This window comes from Marmota monax, unplaced genomic scaffold, assembly GCF_021218885.2.
Source record: "Marmota monax isolate L192 unplaced genomic scaffold, Marmota_monax_Labrador192_F-V1.1 WCK01_AAM20220418_F8-fsc00004, whole genome shotgun sequence".
Classification (NCBI taxonomy): Eukaryota; Metazoa; Chordata; class Mammalia; order Rodentia; family Sciuridae; genus Marmota; species Marmota monax.
In genome coordinates, this window is record NW_026692881.1 from 29,734,151 (window position 1) to 29,751,819 (window position 17,669).

The window sequence follows — 17,669 nt, forward strand, 5'->3', positions numbered from 1 at the left end:
TGTTTCATTTAAAGAGAAATGATGAAGCTTCCAATTATTTCCTAATTTACTTCAAAATATTAGGAAAAAATGGAAGCAAATATTTGCAATTTCAGGAGTGGATATGATAATTTGACAGATATATTGGTTTTTATTTGTTGTTTGTTTCACACCAATAACCATCTTCATCTTTCCAAACAAAATGTTACCAAGGTCTATACAGTGATATGAAGCTTCAACTTATTTGATATGCAACCTTGTGTAATGCTTCAAGATACAGCTTTTGTTTTGAGAAAAATTCAAATTTTGGTAAACTCTCCCTTATAAATTAAACTCATTTTCCATGAAGACTTATGGTGGTTGACATATAAACACACAGTTGGTAGGTATTTCCTCAATCTTCTTGACTTCAACTTTCCATGGGGAAGAACCATCCATGAAAGAAGTACTGCTTTCAGTCTTAGACATTTAACTAAAAATGCGTAACTATGAATATGTGAGGAAGAGGATCTTTATACTTTATTTTCTTTGATAGTTCCTAAAATAACCTAAACCAAGACAGTCCATATTTAAAATGCCCATACTTATAAAATCAGATATAGTGTATTTCACTTCTCTCAGTAAAAAAAGCCTTTTAAGGACCTTACTACATGAAAATAAGGTCTGACCAGATAGTTTTACCATCACGCTCTTGTTAATATTGATAATTCCAGAGTTCCAGGAAACTAATCTTACATTGAAATTATAATCTAAAATGAGTGTATAAGTCTGATATCTTGTAGAGACCAGATCATTCTGTACACAGTATAGGTGACATTGCATGTACACCAAAGTTTGCATAAAAACCAATGTGTGAGAACCAGTAAAGCAAAGAAATGAAAGGAAATTTTAGAATTAGATGTTTGAGTTTTAAATCCATTCTGCCTTTAAAATAATTTTCAAGTTCATTTCTTACACATAGGGATGTCAGAAATTCTAGTGACTTTCTCACTTGCTTTCTGAACATACTCTATTCTGCTTTTAAACATTAATATATGTGAACTGACTTGTTTGTTGAAAGAATTTAAAGGTATAGTATACTTATATTTAGGTTCTGACTGAGGAGCAGTTAACTTCCAAAGACAGCACTAAGTTAAATGATTGAAACTACTGAAATTGTAGGAAAAAAGTTTTTAGTGACAAGTTTATGGACTTTGTATGCATTGTCTATGTGCCCTTTAGTGTCTAGGTGTCTAGGTTGAAAATTGCTGGCCTACTGAATCTATGAGGTTCCTTACAGGTCCAAAAATCTATGAAGATTGTGTCTAACTCATACCAAAAATATGATGTGTTATCCAAATGACAGCAAAGACATTTGCTGACATTATTTAATCTTTAATTTGGCCTTTCACATGTCTAAGTTTTAATTTGAATTATAATGTATTTACTTTGAATTAGAATTTGTATAATTTATATGCATTTTCATGATTGTGCTTTTACACATACATTGGCATGCCCCTGCAATATGTTTGTGTGTGTATTATGTGTTGTGCACCTGCATGAGCTAACATAAACTATTCTCACTTTATTTTACTTACATTTTAATGAAAATTCTGGGAACATTTTCCATTCTTTCTTTATTCTTTCTCTGTCTGGTATCAAGCTTCATGGTAGTACCAAGAGCAGGTACTACCATGGATTGGGGCCCTTCTGGGCAGTCGCTGAAGTTTATTTTACAAATTAGTACAAATATTGCAAAAATATCAATTGGCAAAGACATTTTAAAATCAATGGAAGTGAATATTTTCAATAAACTCAGTGAGAACCCATCAGAAAGCTACTTGAAATTTTTCATTTCTAAGTAAACAACAGTATTTCAAAAGTAAGCACATCCCCAGTTGTTCAAAAATTGTAGAGACCTAGAAAAAAGTAATCGGAGTAACCTGAATAAAGACAGCTTGCCAAACCACTACCATAAAGGACTAACACCACTATCCAGAAAAACCAGCCTCAGATTAGAAGACTGGAAGCAAAAGATTCCCAATATCTCTGAACAAGAGCCTTGTGCCTTGAAGATCTAGTTATGTAAAATGATAGAATCATATACTCTCCTGCTTTGATGGTTCTGAAAGGTATTTCAGAACTCTTTATTTCTTTATACTATTATAACACCAAAAGAAAAATCTACTGTTTTTATTGTTGCTCTGTTAGATGTGTTTGTGTTGATAATAGAAACACCCGTTTTATAAAGTTTGTTGTTAATCACTGATTCAAGCTCTTGGTTCATTTCAGTACATAAACTCAAGACCAATGAAAAATCATTTTAATTTCTCCTTTTATAACTTTCCAAAATTTTAGGAATTTATTGCTGTTAGATATACTAATGCATTGGATGGTTTTATGACAGCTTTTCCATTAATCCTTAATTGCAGTAAGGTAGGTGAAGAACCATACGGGCCTGATGTAGATTTGAAATACAGATCCACAAAACTGCCCCATTAAAAAAAATGCCAACCTACTTTGGAGTATAAGACATAAAGTCCATAATATCAAAGGATTCATCCTAGTTTTTAAATTTAATCATAATTAAAATCAATTTTAAAACTTGCCTTTACCCTTTTTAATATGATGCAAAATTTTATGCTTTAAATTATTCACATGTTCATAGTCCATTCCTATTGAATATCCACTAAGTGCTTGGGGGTTAAGAAATAGCCAAAAATAACTTTTGACCTCAAAGAAGATTCTAGAAAAGAATAGAGATACAAAGAAGCAGCATCATGCTAATATAGTGAAAGCTGGTAGCAGAGGTGAAACAGAAGGGTATCTGGAGGTGAAGGAGGAGGATGTGTGGGAACCTCTTCCCACAGAGATGAGAGGGGAACCTATGGCAGGAACAAGTGTATTGTGTGCATGTGCATTTGGAGGGTCATTGTCCCACAGTTTATTAGAGACTATGTGCCTTGTCATAGTTGGAATGTGTCTAATGTGAACTTGGGAAATAATACAGGATTTGAAGTAAAGGTAGGAAGAGGAAGAATTATCTGTATTCATGTATAAATTTGATAGGAGCAATTATTACACCTAGTTGTCAAGTTTAAGTGGATTTTCACATTACTTTTAATTCCATGTGTGGTCTGTAAGAGATTTTGAATAGTAATAGTTATTTTGGACAACTAATATGATACTAAGATCATCTCTTTAATTTTTAAATTTTCCTCACATCAATGTTTATGACAGCATGATTATAATCTATTGTATTATGATCAACTTGTTCTCTTGGTTTTAGAGTTCTGCTGCATAATTTGCAGTAGAAGAATAGTTACAAACAGATATATGTGCTATTTGGCTTCTTACTGATGTACATTTTTAGACTTCATTTAAAAAAAAATCACATAAAGTAAATTAATTTGCAAAATTTCTTAAAGTACTATATATTTTCTCCTAATTTTCAGATTGTGTTTTTAATCATTTTTCATCACAAATGGCACACCAAGAAGTTCCAAATATAAATTCATTTTACAACAATAATGACATTTTCCAACTGTCTCATAAATTTGCAACATTTGGTAAAAGGGAGACTCGTAAAGCAAAATGTGTCACCAGTGCTAAAGAAAATGGGCTTGTGGTAATTAGTGTGTCATCTTCAAAGATAAAACTAATGCTTGAAATTCAACAGCATGATTGTGAAGAGTCATTGTGTGCTCACAGAGCGCCCACCTCTGTGCTGAGGGGTCCGAGTTCATCGCTTCATTAGTTCTAACCTTAGGACCTGAAGATGCTAGTTGTTCCCCTTTCATAGAGGGAAGGAATGAGTGTTTGAAAAGCCTGAGTAATTTGCTTATGGTCCAATAGTGAGTGAGTAGAGACACTGGGATTCAAAGCAGGTCCCCTGTGGTACAGGTGTAGGTGTAGGTACTATGGTGAACCCCACTTTACAGACGGGGAGAAGTGAGGCTTCCAGAGGTCTGAATCTTTTAGCTGTGCTCCACTGAAGTGGAGGAAACTGGTCTTCAAAAGCAGGCTCTTCAGATCCAGAGTCTGTGTCACTCACCTGTTGGTGTTTATGCTGTTTGACAAATTTAAATTGTAAGCATGTTGTTGACATTTCCTTTTGTTCTGCAAAATGCAGGAAGTAATACATCCAGGTATTAATTGGATAGAAGGAGGACAGGTGTTAAGGACAGGACTAGAGCCAGAAATTGGTAGCAAAGATAATTGTAATTTCTTCCATTTTATTATTTTCGAGTCACCACAGCAAAGCAAGAGTGTTTCGGGAGAATGCGATTCACTCTTCATCCATTTCGCAGGAACAACAGTTGCCTTAGTTCCCAAGTCAGAAAGTCAGCTATGTCAGCAAGAGTCCCCAAACTAATCTGCTAAGTGGCCCAGATGAAATTTGTATGTCTTATTCTCTGTTTCTATCTTTACTGATACCCTCTCTTTATGCCCTAATTATTCCTATTGTTATTATCATCATCATTCATCATGTTGTATTATACAAACTACCATGTTAAAGTCTGGGCAAAAACAAACATTGTCTATAAATAAAGTACTGTAGCAGGCACTCAATTCTTAAAATGTGATAGAAACTCAAAGCTCAGAGGACAAACTGGAATCTTTAAAAATACTTTGGCATTCTACAAATAAAATTTCAAAAATTAAACAGAAGTATTAATCACTGATTGTTTTTTTATTATGAGGATTAGGGTTTACAATAATATATGATATTCCAGGGAATATCTAAAGTTGGTGAATTTGGAATGTTTATCAATTTACATTGTGAGTTTTGGTAGTGTGTATTGATTGTGTACTCTAGACCTTTTACTTTCAGGTGTATAGAAAAGACAAGATGAGGAATCAGAAACTTCTCATTTGTTAAAAAAATCACTTAATCATGTGAGATGCCCTGTACAAGTTAAGGAGAACCTATGCAAATGTAAAAATGTGTTAATATAGGGTTGGGGATGTGGCTGAAGCGGTAGCGCGCTCACCTGGCATGCATCTGGCCCTGGTTCGATCCTCAGCACCACATACAAACAAAGATGTTGTGTCCGCTGAAAACTGAAAAATAAATATTAAAATTCTCTCTTTCTCTCTCTCTCTCTCGCTTAAAAAAAAAGAAAAATGTGTTAATATAAAAATTAGAAAACTGTGAACACAAACTATGGTTTGCAGTTTTCTCAGAGCTAATTGTATATTACTCTGGGAAAGGTCGATTGTGTATTTGTGTGTGTGGTAGGGGGTATATATGCATGTTGGTCTGTGTGTATATTTCTACCAAAGACCAAGAGCGCAGTGTCTTCCACTTTTAGTATCACTCATCATGGTGTTTATATTTTGCATAGTCTTTCTCTTCAGATCCATTAGCCACTCCTATTGAGAGGTGCAGATCAGATTCTATTTGCTAACAACTATATTTTTAATAAAATAATTTTGAATTTATATTAAAGGAATAATTTGATAATTAAATCACATTTACTATCTACTTTGTATAAGTTTTTTAGTATGGATTTATTACTTCTAGGAAAAGTATAATTTAGTAAGTTAAGCTATTAACGATTGCATTACTGCTATCCCATATTATTATGTGGATATCTCTTTTAAATAGTGGTTAAGCAAAGCCTGAGATTATATTTTAGATCCTCATTTCATGAATACCATCACCACTGTGTCACAAGTGTTAAATATGTAAATAATAAACTGCCACTGGGTGTTGCCTTGTGTCCCTTGTCTTCCACAGGGAATCTTATGAATGATGCAACAGAGGCCTGCATCCATTTGCATGCAGAGCCGAGTAGTGAACGTTTTAAGTTAAAGCCAGTGAATCTTTAAAAGTCTGTATAAATAATAAAGCCATTCATTGTGTTCAAGGATTCTGCCTTCTTCCAATGATATGATTCTCTTCTCATTTGAAAGAATATTTAATTGCATCTCTCATCTTCCTTTAATATTTAATAATAATTTTATTAGCTGTATTGAATGAGAGGGGCAAGATTTGCAATATCTAGTACTGGCCATCAATTTTTTCTTATCATGACTTAATGAATTTTATAATTACAAGGAGAGGCAGAAATATGAATTAGCTTGGTAGTTGGTTGGGACTTTAAGGTTTATTGATTTTAGCTTGGGCAAATCCCACAATAAGTACAAGGAGAAAGAAAAAATATCAAGGGTGCTTTAGAAGCACAGGCACAAAACTTCTACAATTTATTAATCATTCCTGATTTAAAATAATGAACTTGGAAGCCTTGAGTAAAGTTATAAATACCAACAATGATGATTCCTACCAGTTCCATAGAAATTGACAGGGGATCTTGACATCTTACAATACTTAGTCTTGAAGGGTATATGTTCCTTTAATCTCTATTCATGCATTTTGACAACTTTTCATTATCATTTCTTAGACATTTGTACTGTTATTTTCTTTCAGCTAAGACAAAAGCATAGGTTATTTTGAGTGGGAAAATTTGGCATAAGCTGTCATTGTAATAGCATTTTTTAATTATTATTTAAGTAGCACGTCTCACCCAATGTTTTCAAAGTGCTTTTGAGAACATTTTATTAAGCTTGTGGGATGAAGGTCAGGGGAAAAGTTATTTGTAGGCTCTATACATTTAATGTCCCTATGGACATATAACCCAGGCCATGGGGAGGAGGTAATTTTCATCTTTATCTCTCTTGATATGGATGTGTATATGAAATGGTTCCTAAATTTTCAGTGCCATTTGTTCAAAAATGAAACCAGATATTGTTGAGTTTAATGTGCTTTCAAGCCTATTTTAAACAGATCATTTTTAACCCCCTCCAGCAACTGCTTCGAGAACGACAGCAGATGGCCAGCCGTCCCTTTGCTTCTGTTGATGTAGCACTGGAAGTGGGAGCCGAACAAACAGACTTTCTGCGAGGGCCATTAGAGGTAGGAACAGTGGTGCCGAAAGGGGACCACAGTGATTTACATATTTATATTGTTTCTCTAATCTGCATCTGCTTGTGAAGCCACACAGAGTCTGATTATCTAGAGTTGACAAGATTCAGCTACATATGTTATGCCATTTTCAAGGCACACAGTTTTAATGGTATGACATGAACTGTAACAAAAGCCACTGGAGAATCTATTAGCCTAGGCAAGACTGACAGACTGCTCACCTGGCAGCCTTTCCCTGACAGGTAGGAGTTGAAGGAATTTAAGATATAGTTAAAGATGGGAGAAACAAAGCACAGATACTTAGTCCTTGGTACATCCACTGGCCCCTAGTTAACAATTCATCTCTACCTTTATTAGCAAAGTTTACTATAAAAAATGGAAGGACATGAGTAGCACTATAGTTTTATTTTTAAATTTTGAGAAGTATAATTTTTTTCTTGTGTGTGAAGAATGGCTGTGCAGAAATAGAGTACAGTGAAACAAATCATCATACACATGTAAATGTGGTGTCAAAACCCCAAAACAATGCATGAAATGGTTTCTGAGAACAAAAACCCTGAATAGTAAAAGCTCACAGATTGTGGTTAATGATTAATTATTGGTGTACTTTTGAAGCACACCAATTCAATTTTGTGCTTATTATTTTATTTTTATTTTATTTGTATCACAATATTTAAGTAGAAAAATTAAAGCACTCTCATATTGAAATATTTTATTCCCTTTTTTAAATGCTCTCATTTGAATAATTATATGTTGATATTTTTAAGATTTTGCTTTTCTTCAAGGAAAGCAAGGATATAAAAATTAAACTCCTCCCAAACCTAGGTACAAATATAATTGATTCTGTAACATTTTTGGTGATTCTGAAAAAATGAAACTGTTACGGGTCATGGATACTATCCAAAAGGCCTGTTCTGGGAGGCAATAAAATGTGTGCTGTGTCTGGCTTTTGTGTTCTTGACTTTTTACTACTCTAGATCACAGGTTGCCGTGGAAGCTTTGAACACTAGGAAATTTATGTGTGTCTCTTCCATTGCTTGGGGAGAAATTGGAAAAGAGACATAGTGATTAGATGAAAGTTACAGCGAGTGCTGTCATTTCATCTTGGCCCCTTGGTTCAAATGTTAGTACAAAACCCTTAGCAAATAGAAAACCTGGACTATTTGAATCCAAATTCTCGTTTGTTCATCTGTTTAAAACATTCTCAAATATTGCTAAAGCCAAGGAACAACGGGGAAAGGAATGTCAGTCGTGCAGACATAAGCCAGAGCGGGAGGAGTTATCAGAACCAGGAAGCTCACCCAGGTCCTGCCTGTGTCTCAGTTGCTCCCTGGAGGGGTTTGAGAAACTGCTATCAGGTGCACATATGTTCATTACATCATCTTGTTCAATTTTTCCAAACTTTTCTGTCTTCTTTATCATCGTGACTTTTTAACCTTAAATTTTACTTTGTGGAGTTAGAAATATCGACCCCACTTTTGTTCAGTTTCTATTTGCTGGCAGTCCTTCCTTCTCTGTCCTTCTGTTTTGCACTTGTCTCTGGTAGAGGAGACGATTGGTTTGTATTTCCCCCTTTACTCTGTGAATCTCTGCTTGGTGTACACATTGACAAAAGTTACTGTTTACCAAGAATAATACTTATTTCAGCTATCCAATGTGTGTGTGAGTGTGTGTGTGTGTGTGTGTGCGCGCGCACGCGCGTGTTATTAGCATGCCTCCTTGTGATTCTTTTCCCAGCTTCTGTTGGATAAATTGACTTTTGTCTACCAAACCAAGTATTTCATATCATATTTTTGTTTCTCATAGTGCCTCTTAGTGGTTACTTTTCCTTAGCAAGTCTAAACCTTACAAACACATTCCTCCACTGCCAGTCTCAAACAAGATTAATGCTTAGAATGCTCTCAGCTCCCTGTTTCTCCTTCCAGATGTTGACACTACCTGAAAATTTTGATCTTAATGTTTTGGATGTACTTTTTTCATTATTATGGAATATTTTAATAACAATGAATGTTTTATTGTTTTTATTTCTAGCTGTTTGCTCATTCATTTCTTTCATTTTTCACTAGTATAACCCTCCCAGAGATTTTTTTTATGTGGCATTCTTGATAGATCAAATGTGTATACATGTGTGTGAGTATACATACACACAAACACAAAACAACTTAATGGTATGTAAAACTCAGTTTAAAGTTTCCTTCTTTAAAAATTTAAAAACAGTTTAATGTCAACTTGAGTGTCCTTTTTAAGCATTTTCCATCTTATTTCTGGAATTTCTCAGAATTTTCTCTTAGTTATACTTAAATTTAGCTTCAATGGATCAAAATAAATATTTGATTTTTTCCTAAGTATTAGACAGTGTACACATACATTGATGTAATCACCAAGCCCCCAGTTGAGGTGGGCAGAAGTGAAGGCTTAGGAGTGGTCCAGCCCCCTGCCTTCATGGCTGTGAGATTGCTCACCCAAGCTGACCTCTGGAGTTAACATCACTACTCCATAGCCTTGGGCTGGCACCTGGCTGGTTCTGCTTCCCTGCTGCACAGCAGGTGGAGCAGGTATCAATCCATCCTGGACAATGTGACTCTGTCCCTTTCCTAAGGCAGGCTACCATTTCCTTGTATTTTTTTTTCCTAAGTTTCTCCTGAAGATTTTGTGAAATTTATCTCTCTTATTTGATCTCCTTGTTCAAAGTCAGTGAGGGGAGGGGACAAGCAACTTTCTGGTTTGCTGTTTCATTGACTAAAAGGCCATTGGTACCAGTGCTTTCTGTACCTTAAAGCATTACATAAACGTTGGAATTCTTGATATTTTTCTTAATTTTATTAATACTCAGTTCTCTGAATAACTGGCATGCCTGTATTTCTTTTGTACCCCTTCTATTCAGAAACATAATTTCAAGATGTCAAAGGAAAAAAGAAAAAACATAATTACATGTAGATTCTCATTTAGCTAAGCTTTTTTTTAATCTGTGAGTAAAGTTCTAGTTATTAATGTTCATCATTTATAAAAAGGTTTATTGAAATAAAATTCATGTAACATAGTTCCCCCACTTAAGCCATGTAATTTAATTTTAGTATATTCAGAGTTGTGTGACCATCACCAAAATCAACTTTAGAATATTTCATCACCCATAAAAGAAATCCCATGCCCATTAGCATCTACCAGGCTTTCTTCAGCCCTCCCATCTCTGCCCTGGCAGCCCTGGGCAAGCTCTAATATGTTTCCTGTCTTCATCGATTATCCTATTTTGGACATTTTGTACAAATAGAGTCATATAATATGTGGTCTTTGGTAATTAGCTCTTGCGCATAGCACAATGCTGACGCATTGCGGCGTATGTCAGCACTTCATTATCTTGTTGTAAAATGGCATTCCATCATGCAAGCCTCACCTTTTGTTACCACTTCATCAGTTAGTTGATGGACATTTGTGTTGTTTACACTTTTGGGATATTCTGAGCAGTACTACCATGAACATCTGCGGAAAATTGTTTGTGTGGGCACATGTTTAAATTTCTTTGGGGGTTTATAACCTAAAGGTGAATTACTAGGACACATGACATCTTTGCATTACTTGTTGAAAAGACTCTCTGTTGAATGGTCTCGGGTTCCCTTGTTCAAAATCATTTAACCATAAATATGTGAGTTTGTTTCTGAACTACCCTATTGATCTACATGTCTATCTTTACAACAGTGCCACACTGTCTTGACTACCATATCTTCATTATAAGTTTTAGAATTGGAAAATACCAGCTATCCATGCTGTTCTTTTTAAAGATTGTTTAACTCTTCTGGTCCCTTGAAATTTCATGTAAATATTGGGATCTATTTTTTAATTTCTGTCAAGAAAACTGCTAGTATTTTGACAGAGATAATGTTGGATGTATATATCACTTCAAACATTCACTTTATTAAGGGGGGTAATTTTGTTAATTAAGTACCTTTGGGCTCCATTCTCAAAATCCTAAACTTAACATTAGATTTCCTTCATCTTGGCAAATAATTATGATTTCTGATATTTTAAATTCCCTATGGCCATATATATCCAATGATCTCAAGTTAATTGACAACTAAGAAATTCTCTAATAAATTCAAGTTGATAACATTTTTTATTCAGTAGATATTTTTAGTTTAAATTGGTTGTTTACTTCTTCCTATTAAAATTAAACATCAAAGTAAATCTCAGCAGCTAACTGCTAATTCCTTCCTTTGACATCTTTTAGAAAATAATAGAGATAGAATGTTTAAAATTATATTGCTAAGCATTTTGTAATAATTACTACTTAGAAGTTATTTAGCTGATCTACATACACATACATACAAATCCATACATATCCACATATATGTGATAATTGTTTTCCATTATTACAGAACAATGAAACCTGTCCCAAATCTCTTTTGTATTTTTATAACTTAGCACGATGCTTAGTATGATAACTTAGTGTTGATTTTCTCACATAGTAGATTCTGAAGCCTGGGCCTGTTGTTGTTTTTGTTGTTATTATTATTATTATTATTATTATTATTATTATTATTATTATTATTATTATTATTATTTTGTGCTGGGGTTTGAACCCAGGGGCATTCACCCCTGAGCTATATCTGCAATCCTTTTATTTCATTTATTTATTTCTTTAATTTTGATACAAGGTCTTACTGAGTTGTTGAGACTGGCCTCAAATTTGCAATCCTCCTGCCTCAGCCCCCCAAGTTACTGGGTTTAAAGGCATGTGTAGCTAGCATAGGACTATTCTGAAATCATATTATAAATTTTGTTTAAATCTAAAAATTAAAGCAATTTTAATGTTTTCTGCTAGACTTTTTAAAATTCAATGTTTAAACTCAACATAAAGCAATGGCTATTACTGTTATGTAAACTTTTATTGACTACTCATGATGTGATAAATTAAGGGAAGTATTTCTTTAAATTAGATTTGACTCTCATATGCAGCTCTTGAGTTTCATTCTGTACAGGCAGAGGGGAAATTTAAGGAATAAGAAACGAATTACCTTTTATACATCTTTGGGTGATTGTGCACCATTACACACCAGAATGTCCTATTCTCTGAAGTGGATGTGTTCCTAAAAATGTTTTGTAAGGTAATTATATGTTTTTAATGCATGAGAAGTATTGAATCTTTACAAGACCTTTAAGGTGCAAAATTCTTTGTGAGTAAAATAAAAATAATTATACTATGAATATGAATGAATAATCACTCTAAATTTTCTATTGGTAAATCCGAATTGTTGTATTTTCCTATACTATTATAGTGACAAAATGTATTATTATACTATTCATTAATGCATTTAGAATGTGAGTTTATCCACAAATATAATTCATTTGATTTTAAACTTACTTTAAAAAAATTACTTTTGTAATAGCCACATGACCTATAGTATATATTTTGTCACTTTTCTCCCAAGCAATACGTGAGAATTTATAGCTGTTGCTCAGTAGGCTTTTATGGAATGCTTCCCATGCATCAGGCACTGTATGGGCACTTGAGAAATGTCAGGGAACACAGCAGAGAACCCTGTCCAGTTGGAGCTCACATTCTAGCCAGAGAAAGGAAATTATTTAATGTTAGCAATTGGACATGGTTTGAAGGGTTGGGGAGAGTGGACTGTGTCAAATGGGAGGGGGGCAGGGTCACTTTGCATAGACTCAGTGAGAAACCTGCAAGTCTTGGGAAAGAAAGTTGCAGACTAAGGGACCTGATAGAGCAGAGGCCCAAAAGTGGGCATGCCTGGCAAACCCAGGGATCAACAAAGCCAAGGGAAGGGCAGGTGTAGGCAGATGATGTCAGGCCTCATAGACCACTGATGTTGGTGTTCAATTCCAAGAGAAGAGAGCCACTTTTGGGGGTCTTGAGAGAAGGAGATAATCTGACTTTGCTTTTTAAAAATCACTTGCCTTCTGGACTAACAATAGTTTAATGAGGGATATTTTTCAGCTAGTTCCCTGATAAGTACAAAGTGAGATAAGGACAATTTTCTCACTATGGATTGAAAAATATGCTGGTAATGAAGGAAAGCAAGAAAGGGGAAATGGAAGGAGCCTGTTCCACTGTGGACGACTAGAGCTTTACCCATGGCGAACCCCAAGAGCCAAGGTAAAACAGAGCTCAAACTCCCTGACGCCAGGGGGTGCTGGAATAGGGTACTTAAATCCCACATCCCTGTGGTCACTAGTTGAGGCATACTCTGTAGGAGGTCTGGGAAAGCCCTTATTTGAAGAAATCCAGACATTTTGGCATATACCAGCCAGGAATTGGAAATCATCCTGGAGTTTCCACCAGCAGGAGCAACAAGAGAAGAAGCAAAACTCCTTAGGAGACTTCTGCAGGAATCCAGGCCAGAGGTGATGGTGGCAAGACCAGGGTAACAGCAGAGCCATGGGAAATGGTCAGAGTCTGGGCCAAAATTGAGGTTTATTATGCGTATGGTGTTCTCATTTACAAGATCTATCCAGTGACTTTATGTTTGCAAGGTCCAGATAGCAAGATGGTAGTAATTTTATTTCTTTTACTGGCACCATAATAGTCCTAGAGCCTCTGATGCTCTAGTTGTCTGTTGGTCATTGTAATGGATAATAGGACCAGTTTCTGCCAGCACATCCACTCAGATAGTACAGCACGTGTTTTTCTTAAATAAATAAAAGATACCATAAGAAACTTAGGTAAAAGCATCTAGTGCCCTTAAATGACTTAGATTGTCTGAGCTTTTTAGATCTGATGTGACCCTAAAATTACATCATAAAAACAAGTTATTCACAGGCAGTCAAGTTGAAAGGCTAAATGTTGAAAATATTCATCGCCCATTCCAGTTTCCTTTTTTCTTCATTGGAAGGGCAGGGAAATGTGTGGTAAGGAATTATCAGCTTTGCATAACCTTGTATGAGTCTGTAAGCGTCATTCACAGTTTTCACCAGGATAAATTACTCATTGTGTGTGTTTTTTTTTAGTTATAATATTCTAGACATTTATTTTTACTCTACTACTTTCAATACTTAAAAACTAGAAACTACTTTTAATGATTTAATCCAACAATTAAGGATTTTTAATTGATTCATTATATGTTATAGAATAGTATATATATGGCAATCTAATTTTTTTATTAAAATCTAAGAAAAGGATCTGTTCACTAATTTCTTAATAGTTGTATCTTCATAGATAGAACGTATGTGGAATTCTTTTTGAATATCTGTATTATCCTTTCTATAATTACATGTATTAGTTTTTACAAGGAAAAATAAAAGAGTGAGATGAAAGTATAAAACATGGATTCTTTTTTCCCAGTTTTTAGCCTCATATATTGATTTCATATGTATTGACTGTTTGGAATCTTTCCAGATATTCAAAATGAGTGTTTCCAATTACTATTGCTACATTAGGAAATGAAACTTTTAGGCATATTGTAAATACACTGAATGCTCTGTTACCTTTTAAATCATGTTATTTAATTTATCCACATTCCAAATTTTTGAAAATATAGATGCCCTTTGGGATATGTTCTAGAAGAATAGTGTTTAAGTGTACATAGCATGCCCTGAAAAAGCATTCTAATTATGAGAATGTATATGCCAAGGTAAGAAGCTTGACTTTGTTCTTCCCAGGTCATGTGGACAATTAAAATATTTAAATCAAGTTTAAAATTCTGAGTTTTTAAAATTTATTTTCTGTCTCAACCATTTGCACCTTAGGTCAATCTTATAAGCAAAGCTGGTTTCCTTTTTTCCCTTACTTTTGAAGAAACTGAGAGATTAAGACCTTCATTAAAGTTAAACAGTCAGTAGAGCAAATACTCGAATTTGGAATTGCAGATTCCCCTAAGGTTCCTTTCCCACACCACTATTTAATGCACACTGATTTTAATTCAAACTGAAAATATAACTTGGGCTCTTGTATAGCAATGGAACTTTTTTTTCTTGTAAAGCTATTATCACAAGTTGCTGAAAGTCCATGTAGTCTCTTTGATTCCATGTGTTCAAATAGTCATAGATAATTGTGGATCTTAAAAACATCCAGTTTGAAGATTATAGAATGACATAGTAGATCAAAAATTCCAGCAGTTGTAATCTAAATTGCCATAAAGAAGTTAGGATGGTTTACTAAAACACAATAAACTCAGTACATAAATTTTCTGTTATTTTTTATATTATATGTTTCTCATAAAAATAACTTTTATAGTTATTTCTATGCTATAAATATCAGAGTTGTCCTGTAATTTGCTTTAGAAACAAAGTATAATACAGGTTTATTTGGTCATTATAGTCAAGTAGGCTTATTAACAATTTTAAAGACAGTATATACAGCATGATTAATTTTGACCAAATTAATAATTTTAATAGTATACCAGGGCATATATTTTAACCACTTTATACCTGAGTTTTCAACCCACATATTTGTAATGTCTTGATTTTCCCCACATGTAAAGAAAATTATAACTTTGGAGTGCTTTCTTTGTTCAAAAATATGTTGGATATATGAAAAGTGTTGATGAATTCAATCCCCCCTAGATAGAATAGTCTAATTTGGAATCTACTTTCCCTGTGGTGGCCATACCCCTGCTAATGTTGACACTGCATTGAAATCAGCACTCTGCTTATTGAGAAGTTCTGCCTGTTATTATGTAAGAAACATCTCCCAAGGTGACTGAACACATTGTTCAAGTCTAAGCCAGACACGGTGAAGCAGCTCTCCTGCTAAGAGCATTGCTGGCTACCCTTCCAGAACAGCACAGGCTCATTTCTCTGCTCTTGGCCAGGACCACTGACCCTCCAGTTCTTCTTTCCTGGCTGGGCATCTTCACAGACAGCAGTTCCAGTGGTTGGCCTGCACAGCTTAGTTCATTTTCCTGCGTTTCCTATTTTGCAGTATTCTAGATGTCTTATTATATTTGATTTTCAAAATATTTTATTATCACTTATCATCATATCCTGATTATATAAATAATATTCTCATTCTAGATAACAAACTAGTGCAGAAATAATCAAAATTAAAATCTTACACATTTCTACAACCCACTATCAGAAATCTTGTTATTTACGTCTTTCCAATAACATTTTCCTTTTGTATATCCATAGTTTTTAAAAACAAAAACAGTACACATATGATTTTGCATTGCTTCAGTATTATATTGAGAATATTTTTCACTTCTGTTTGATTCAAATATCATTTTAATTATTTTGTAGTATACCATAATTTATTTGCTTTTGTTAAGTATGTTCTAATTTCACACTATTATAAGTAAAACTGTAAATAATGTTTATGTAATTCTTGATCTGAACTTATGAAAGAAAAACTGCTCTGCCAAAAATTATGACCTTCTATAGATCGTGAGACATAGTGCTTATTTACTTTGTAGAAATATCCCTATTCATATTATCCTCAGAAAACTGAGCATCCCTGTTTGCCTGCATCCTTGTCAAAAATGAACATTCGTATTTTTAAAACAATTTCATTAATTTGGTACATGGCATGTTATTTTTCTTTTAAATCAATCTTTTATTATTAGTGAAAGTAAAGATTTTCTGTATTTCTTTAATCATTTGTATTTTTCCTTGATGTTCATTTTGACCCTTTTCCCTTGTTTACTTCTATTTTAATAGTATTTCTTGTTTGTTTTTGTTTTGGTTTTGGTATAGGGATTGAACCCAAGGGCACTAAACCACTGAACCACATATCCAGCCACTTTTATATTTTATTTAGAGACAGGGTCTCGCTGAGTTGCTTAGGGCCTGGCTAAATTGCTGAGGCTGGGTTTGAACTCACAATCTCCTGCCTCAGCCTTGCTTACTGAAAATTGCTCTGACTTTTATGTTCCACTCTTGCTACAGCATATTGACCTTCTTTTCTAGTTGATCTAGCTTTTCTCTCTAATGGCTTTCAAAATTTCTGGTCTTTGGTGTCCTGCAGTTTTACCATGATTTACTTAAGAACAGATTTATTTATATTGAACCCATTTGGTGTGTTTTGTGCTTCCTGTGCTTGAGGATTCAAGTCTTTGCTTACTTCTGAAAATTCAGTCATTATCTTTGAATTTTCTTCTCCATTTTCTTTGTTTTCCTTCTAGGACTAAATGGATCTCTGTTGAACCATCTCATCCTACTTTCAGAATCTCTCTGGCCTCTCTCTGTTTTTCATCTTCATCTCTTTCTGTGTTTCTTCTGGCTTATTTCTTTGGAGTCTTTTGCCAGTTCGCTAATTCTTTGTTCAATAATATATAATCTGCTGTGTATCCTATTTATTGTATTATCTTCAACATGCATTTTTTTAAAGTACCTAATTTGTGTTTTTCTAGGGACCTAAATATAGAATCACAGAGTATTTCTTTTGCCAGGAACCAGCAGCCTACCCTTCTTTTTTAACAGCTTCTCCCAAGGTCCCTGGCATAATGCAGGAATATGAAGCTACTGCATCATGGGTTGCTTGCATTAGAGTTTGACCTCAGGGAAACTCCACTTTCATGGTTGTTTGCTGCTCACATGCTCCCCTCTCCAGTTTTAGCTGGCTGCCTCAGAGTATTCCATACTGCTTGAAACCTTAACACATTAAAAAGTATGTGTTGTGTATATATGCTTTTTATACACACACACACACACACACACATATTTTAAGGGAGAGAGTCCTACTTAAAGTAGCTACAGTTTGTTTTCTATAACAACTCTATTTTCATAGACACAAGTTCTCTGAATTTTTGTTCCCCTCCCCAGCCTTGGCTTATAATGTTCATATTCACTATAGAAAGACTCAGGTTTTGGCATCCTCTCAAGGGATGGCAAG

The 17,669-nt window shown here is 34.4% G+C and overlaps 1 protein-coding gene across 2 annotated transcripts in view; it reads left to right on the top strand.

Annotated features, from left to right (window-relative positions):
- Atrnl1 (attractin like 1) overlaps nt 1-17,669 on the top strand; it is a 725,103-nt gene that overhangs the window by 502,436 nt on the left and 204,998 nt on the right. For both annotated transcript variants that reach the window (XM_058581325.1, XM_046450211.2), the window contains one exon: nt 6,770-6,877. In XM_058581325.1, coding sequence (XP_058437308.1) covers nt 6,770-6,877 — 108 coding nt within the window. The remainder of the gene's footprint in view (nt 1-6,769; nt 6,878-17,669) is intronic.